The following is an 8,114-nucleotide window of genomic DNA, read 5'->3' on the forward strand; positions in this document are numbered from 1 at the left end:
AGCACTAGAGAAATACAGGAAAAAGAGAATGGTTTTATAAAAAGAAAAGGAATGAGACCGTGACTAACGGAGCATAAAGCATGAGCATTTCAGGAACACCAGTGAAGCGAAACCAAATCTTTAAAAAAGAGAAAGGGCAAGATACAGTCAACTTAACTAAAGTCATAGACCATAACAAAAATAATTAGTAATAAAACTTTATGGTAAGTTAAAGCCGCTTCATCAAAGCAACTGATAAAAAGTAAAGAATCAATGCATGTAAAAATAAGTGACTAAATTAATACCTAAAGAACCAAAAGAGCAAAATAAAAAGAGAAAAACAACAAACATATTTAAGACGTTATTACGTATTGTTTACTATTTTAGTTTATTTTATCTTGTCACAATAAATAAAGTAAACGTAGCTTGATAATTTAATATTTTTCTTGGGCTATGGTCTGCAGGGCAATTTTTCATTTTCAGTATTTTTAGTTTCCTTTTCAGCAGCAGATTCAATTTATTTGTTTTTACTTTTCTCTTCCAAACCAGTAAACAGAAACCAGAGCATTTGGCTGCTGTTTTTACTGTTTCCAAACATGTATAAAACTGATGCTAAAACTCACTTGTATTACCAACCATGATTTAAAAGTGGTGTTACTTACCTTATTATAATGAGTAATTACTTAACGAGCTTAATTATTTGCCTTAAAATTAAGCTAATAAAATGGCAACTGGTAAATCTGTTTAGTGCAAACTGTTTAAAGTGAAACAAACCTGTAAAATGAGTAAAAAGTGACGGATATGAACTTCATGTTTGGTTCTGCTTTCTCTGCTCCACTCTGCTGCGACAGGAAGCAAAAAAGAGGAACAATAAGGCCTGTTCCTAAAACAGCAACAAACAATGCATCATTCACAAGGGAAATAAAGGGTGTTTTCTCATTTATGCATATTTGGAGGACAGAAAATAGCAACGTAATGAGAGAGTAATAATAATAACTGTTATCACTGTTTTTATTACATTCATAACATAGTTATAATCTTAAAGACATTCAGTTCTCAACCTTTCCATTCAGCAACCTGTTTTGCATAAATGAGGCACCATTTTTGCAAAACATAAATGGTTTATGTTTTGCATTTATAAAACATAAACATGCATGTTTTGCAAGAGCATTTATTTATTTTTCTCAAGATTATTTATTGTGACTCAACGTTAAGAAATGTTAAGATTAATCAACACTTTTTCTGAACTATTTTTTTTTCTTAGCACTGTAAGCTGCTGAAAATTGACAATGACTTAATTTTTTTTACAAGTTACTTTCAGTTTACAATTATTTACATTTTGTTGTGAATGTATTATTAATATATTTTGCTTTGTTTATGTGATATTTGTATTTTATGTTTTTAATGTTCTTTAAAAAATTCAGTAAATATTTAAGTAATAAAAAACAAAAAAAAAGTTTCTTGACTTTTTATAGTTTTACATTATTCACCATTTGGATCTTTTTCATCTGAGTTACTATTTTCAACATCCTGCAGGTCCGTCCAGCAGCAGGTCGATGTTTTCAGTGAGAGCGCCCCCTGCCTGCAGAGCTCTCTGGACGTTCTGCCAGAAAACCTCTGGATGTTGTGCAGCCTGGGGCCAGCTCAGGTAGGTGCGCTTCTTCACCAGCTTCCTCATGCGGTGATATGGAGACAGGTGACGAGCAGGAATCTCCTCCAGAAACAGCAGAATCAGAACATCCTTCTGCTCATCAAACAGGCGAAAGCTGCAAAATGTAAAAAATAAATAATAATTCACACTTTATTTAAATGGTTTTATCATGGCAAGTAGTTTCAATCTATAGTTTCTTTCTGTGTTTGCAGTAACATTATAGCTGCTGTGATTTGCAGCCACATACTCTCTAATAACACTGAAAATACATTTATTCTCATGTACAGGTGCATTTTAATTACTCATGTTACCATGGAAACTGTTATTGCTTTGATTGGAGCAAACAAAACCCACAACGTTGTCTCTAACACCATAAATCTTAATTTTTGATACAAAAGTATTTTATTGCTATACTATGTTGAGCTAAAAGTTCAGGTTTAGTTACTTTATCTATATAGTTATTGATCTTTATTTAGTTTCCTCCAGTCAGTACTTTACAATAAAACATGATGCAAGTCGATTAAACTATAATTAAGATGATGTAGAAAGGATATAAAAAATATAATTATTTATAATTTAAAAACTAAATGCCAAATGCATTTTAAAGAAGCTTACTTACAAAACCCTGACCCTCTTAGTATTCAAAACGCAGGCATCTTCATTCAGGTTGTTAAATATTTTACAACTCAAGTGGTTTTATTTGGTTGTCCAGCCGTCATTGGTACAATCTTAAAGGAGGTTTCAGGTTTATTTCTAAAGTAGGTGATGCTGTATCAAGAAGGTTAAGTGGAAGAAAAAACAATGTGACAGGAACTGTTATAATCACACTTTGTGTCTAGTTATCACTTTACAATAATATCTTAATTTATTGAGATGCACATCTCCAGAATAGAACAACAGCAGCAAATCCAAAAAGACTGAAATATTTTCATTTTAATTCTCAAATCTGATGATGAGAGTACAAAGAAAACTATACTCTGTTTGACATTTTTAAAAGGAATTTATTAAAAACAGCGCCCCCACCTGGCCATCTGGATCTCTCTGGAGCACCATTCGCTCTGCAGGTAGCTGCGGCTGATCACACAGATGGTCTTCCTGCTGCCGTAGATGGCATCGGTGATGTTCTCTATGATGGGTTTACCTGTGGACACAACAAATGCAGGACTTTAGATATTTAATGGTTCTGACCAACTCAAACTACTAAAAACATAAAAAGAGTGTCTGTCAAGACAGAGTCTTTAGAAAATGGCACCTTCTGTTAAAATTAAATGCAGTCTTTACAATAAAGCAGCTTTGCTAAAATAGTAAAACATGAGTTATTTTATTCTGAATACAACTTTGAATATGATTTGAAATTTGAACAGAAGTCACATGTGCCTAAAAAAAGCACCCCCCATCTTATCTTATAGTTTCTTCTTTATGCAAAGTTCAGTGTGGTTTTAACAAGCTTTAAAAATACTCACCTTTCAAAAGATGGCTGACTTGAAAAAGACTGTGAAGCATGAGAAACAAAATAAGTTGCATGTCAGTTTGCTGCTGTTGCATCTGAATTTCCTCACTGTGGAACAGTTAAGAACATTTTTAGTTATATTTTTAAAGTTTAATTTGAGATTTCACACTACATACTGCAGCAAACCAGAAAAATATTTTATCTAAAATAATAATCTCGCATGCAGATGTGTCATTCTTTTACTGGGGGCTACAGCTACAGACGTGAAATGTAAATAAAAGAAAAATTAAGAGCATTAAAACATATCAAGGCATTCCACAGAGTTCAGGTCCCACTCAAACTTCCATCTACATAACAAACTAAATTCTAGTTTCTATAGTTTCTCCATTTATCTTTACACTAATTATACATTTCTATACTCCACTCGTCTCTCCCTAAATATAATTGTTGAAAGATTGTATCTTAATTTAGACTAAATGGCATCTAGCGCTAAACATCAAAGTCATGTTGTTCAGTCAAAAAGGCTGTGTGCCATCAAAGCCCCCATGTGTTTCCACCTTTGATGAAATCCATCCATGCCAGGAGTTTAAAGGTGACCTACATTAGATCCTAAATATCATCACAGTATTTGATATTTGTATTGCAACGACAACAAAAATCGGCCTCATTTATACACCTGTTATTTTCATTATTGCTACTCGACTGTTAAATAGTGTGCAGAAGTTACATCAAACTATTTTTATCGATGCTCTCTTCAAACCAAGATTAGTAACTTAATTTTTGTGTCAGCTACAATAATGTGACCTTCCCAAAAGGGTTCATAACAGGGAAAGACACAAGGACTGGATTGTTGCGTAACAATTGATCACCAGCCATAATGATAGGCTAGCTAGCTAGGCTAGAGAAGACCAGTCTCGGTGTTTCTGATCAGGATTGGAAACTACATTTACAGTTGTAGGTATACGATCAAATCTAATTGACACCTCGAAGGGGATGTGATGGACACATCGTATAAAATATTAATGTGTAACATAACAGCATGAGCATCAGCTGTAGTGATGCAATGCTCCAACCAGGACATGGTGTGCCAACCTTCATATACATGTTTAACTTTCCCCTGGTAAAAGCTGTGTGATGGATAACAATAAATAATGTCTGTACCAAAAGTCAAAGGTTAGGCTTATAGCTAGGATATAAAAACTTAGAAGGATTTGATTATTATAATGTCAAAAACGTTTTATTAAAGGTGAGTAAGAAGACTTTAAATAATTTGCAGAATGTTACTTTTTGTAAACAAGAAAATAAAAACAGAAGATATTTTCTCATAAATTCCCACCCTTGGACATTTTTTATCGTGATGTACAACAACAAAAACCTCCCAGATATTTCTGGAGCAGAGACTATTTGTGTAATAATTTGCTTACTGTAGGGTACAGTCCACAAAAAAATCCTGCAAAACAAAATATGAAGGGCGAGCACTAGATGGCGCTTTTGGTCTATCATGGCAGAAACAGAAAAGGAACAAATCATCAAAATTCTGGGATCTCAACCTTCAGAGTCAACAAAGGGTCATCCTGTTACTGTTGGTGTTAAACCATAATGTAACTTTAACAATCTCATATCCAAAGGATGTAATAATTTTATAGCAGGTTATTAAAACAGTTTCATATAAATGAACTAAGTTGTTTTATGATTCATTAGAAACGTTTATTGAATACCCTGTAAAGGTCAATTCAAATTACAATGACTTGATAAACATCCTGAATGGCATCACAGTATAGACAGTAAAACAAAATACACAAATGATAAAACTTTTAAGAAAACTGAAATATATAAAGAACAAAAGGTTAAATAAACAGATAACATGTTAATAACTAAAATAAGTAGTTATTAGCATATTTATTTATTATATATTTATTAAATATGTACTCATATTTAATAAACTAGAATTATTTTTCTATATTGTAATTACAGACGTTGTTTTCAAACCTTTATTTCTGGTAATTATAATTTTTTTAACATGCAACTCATGAAAACAAGATATTAAAGATTAGAATATTACATCAGTCATTAAAGGAGAAATGTGGGTTTAACAAAAAATGTTTGCCTGCTCAAATGTTGTTTTCAAACAAATCTCATCTTAATTTATCGATTATATAAATCTGTAATATTAAATTGGAAGATAATGCAGCTCAGTGAGTTTAACGCTGTTAAAGTTTTTACTCTCCTGTTGGATCAATCAGCAGGTCGGTGTTTTCAGTGAGAGCGCCCCCTGCCTGCAGAGCCCGGATGTTGTGCAGCCTGGGTCCAGCTCAGGTCGGTGCGCTTCTTCATCAGCTTCCTCATGCGGTAAATATGGAGACAGATGATGAGCAGGAATGTTTTCTAAAAACAGCAGGATCAGAACATCCTTCTTCTCATCAAACAGGCGAAAGCTGCAACATTTCATTTTACAGAGAAATTGTATTAGAATAATAGCAATGTTTTAGGTTTGTTCAAAAAGGTTAGCTTATCAAAATGACAACATTTTCAAGTCTGCTGTAAGTTGATAACAGTAGATTATGAAGTCATAGATTTCTTGGATTGCTGAGGTACCAACAATGTTAATGTTGGCACCTTTTATCTCTCTTTAGCTTGGAGTCCTTCTCATGGGGCATGATGACCAAATACCAAGAGAGCGGCATATAACTTAACGAGTACAAGTCCCTCTGGTACATTTGGTGAAGAAAGTCAAACCAATAAAATGATTATTAGTATCCAGCAAGGACGGACTGGCCATCAGGAGTATCGGGATTGTTCCCAGTGGGCTGGTGCGGCCAAAAAAATAAAATAAAATTAATAAATAAACGAATTATTCAACTCCATGCCAGCTGATGGCACTAGTGCATCAATTTGTTGTTTGCCAACTACCAATAAACACCAGAGAAGGAGAAGAGGAATCAGAAGTTCAAAAATGGAGAAGAAACACAGGAAGAGCGCAACATTTGAGAAAAGACAAAAGAGAAGAGAATGCTGCCAAATGTCAGAAACCGAGAAAAACATTTTCTGCTGACGCATCGTCCGACTGCAGTTTTCACATCTATGCCTGGAGGACAACATGACTATTAGGTAATATGATGACAACATTTTTCTGGCTTACTAACCTTTAGCCAATGTATCTGGGGTAGTTTGACCGTAAAAGCATCAGTTACACCAAATATTGTCTCAGGTCACCTTATAAAAAAGTAGCATTAATAAAACAATTGTTCTTAGCCACGTATCCCTGGTGCTGTTTTTCATTTAGGTAAAGCGGACCACCCGATCTTATTGTCAAGGTAAATGCATTTTTCTGCTCAGTCAACTTAATTAATCATTGGCTAATTTGTCACCTGGAAAAAACACACACATGTACATTTGAAAGGCTTAATGTAAAAGTTTACAGTATTAAAAACCGGAAGTTACAAGGTCAGTGGTGCTGTGGGCCGACCTCAAATGGAAATTTTACAACTTATACTATTCCATAATCTAATACTTATTTTCATTTTAGTTTATTTTTATTCAATTAATTCTTATTTTTTCAGATAAACAACATATTTTATATTTTTCCACTAAGATCCAGGTCCGTGCATTATCTGACAAGCTCCATTAATGCTAAAGACTAAATTTGTCCAAGCATCAAATCTCACAGGATTTCTGCTCTGTGACACGCCAAGTCAACTTTCCACTTTCTGCTGCCAATTTCATTTTTTTTCTGCTTAAAAAGACTTAAAAGCAACAGTCGACCGGCACCAGGCCATCTGGATCTCTCTGGAGCACCATTCGCTCTGCAGGTAGTGTCGGCTGATCACACAGATGGTCTTCCTGCTGCCATAAATAGCATCAGTGATGTTCGTTTACCTTTACACAAAACATATGCGTTTCATTAATTCTGACACTGCTTTGAAAAGTGTTATTTTATGTTATCCCAAGCATTATGCTGTCACCACCACTTTCCTTGTGAAGAAAATTAAATATTGTTTTTAACTGACTTCCTTTCAGTAACGGGTTTTTTCTTGGTTCCTGTCCAATACGGTTAGATTTATGTTAAAAGATCCTGCGACTCGATCTGTGGATTTCTGCAGCTCTTCCAGAGTTACCATGGCCTTCTTGGTTGCTTCTCTGATCAGTGCTCTCCTCGTCAAACCTGTAAATTTAGGTGAATGCAATGTAACGTAGGTGGAATTCAGTCCATCGTATTTCTGCAGATGATGAACTGAATTCTGTGAAATGTTCAGATCTAGTGTACTATTTTACGTCCTAGCTTCCCCACAACTGCATCGCTGCCTGTCTGCTGTGTTTTTGTATTAATGACTGTGCTCAACTTACCTTCACTAACAAGCCTATTTAGTTACACGAGATTTTATTTTAAGAATAATAGTAAACAAGGCCACATACAAATGTATGCACACAGACTTACTGAATATTCCTCAACATTCCTTAAACTTTTGTTCTGAAGTTAACATGAAATGAGAAGTAGGCAGGTTGTGTTAAAAAATGTCTCGCTAGTATGAACTGACTTCCAGCAATCCTCCAGAGAACCAATAGTCCTTCAGATGCCAACATTAAAGCTGGGTGTGTTTGGTTGTACACCGATGCTTTAGGTTTTAAAACCTATAAGAAATACTTAAATGTTTAGATGAGGGAGCCAGAATTTGTTGAGATCTCTGTGAAGAGTCCTTATGTCGCTCGCTTGTAAACAGCTTGAAAAGTTGCTACAAAAAATGCTAGAAATGCAAAACTGGAAGAATAGGGGATCCTTGAATTCATCAGGACTGCGCCACTTGAGATATACAAGTGCTGCTCGAAAATAAAAAAAAAGATCTTCAGTTCTGTGTGAAAGTTTCCACAGTCACTCCACAGACACTCAACACTCGAGTGAGCAGAGAAAGGCTGATTTCAGATGCAGAAAAAGGCCGCATATGCTCTTTGTAGCACTCTTTCTTTAAAATCAAAACATGGAGATTCACTCGCAGTTTTTACATTTTTTACAGTTGGTTTAAATAACTGAAAAGAAAC

General features: G+C 34.5%; 1 protein-coding gene and 1 long non-coding RNA gene across 2 annotated transcripts in view; one reads left to right on the forward strand and one right to left on the reverse strand.

The window, feature by feature from the left end:
* Positions 1-1,501: 1,501 nt before the first annotated feature.
* LOC106964284 (toll-like receptor 13) lies at positions 1,502-3,209 on the reverse strand. Its single transcript, XM_015059695.1, has 3 exons — positions 3,190-3,209; positions 2,654-2,794; positions 1,502-1,745 (listed from the first exon to the last, which is right to left on the reverse strand). The coding sequence occupies exons 1-3, from the start codon at positions 3,207-3,209 to the stop codon at positions 1,502-1,504; spliced, it is 405 nt and encodes a 134-aa protein (XP_014915181.1).
* A 188-nt stretch (positions 3,210-3,397) lies between these two features.
* The window catches only part of LOC106964288 (uncharacterized), a 12,347-nt gene continuing 7,630 nt past the window's right edge, over positions 3,398-8,114 (forward strand). The window contains exon 1 of the long non-coding RNA XR_001428372.1: positions 3,398-3,408. This is a non-coding gene — a long non-coding RNA (uncharacterized LOC106964288). The remainder of the gene's footprint in view (positions 3,409-8,114) is intronic.

This window comes from Poecilia latipinna, unplaced genomic scaffold, assembly GCF_001443285.1.
Source record: "Poecilia latipinna isolate Pla-1442-1.1 unplaced genomic scaffold, P_latipinna-1.0 Scaffold1651, whole genome shotgun sequence".
NCBI classification, from domain to species: Eukaryota; Metazoa; Chordata; class Actinopteri; order Cyprinodontiformes; family Poeciliidae; genus Poecilia; species Poecilia latipinna.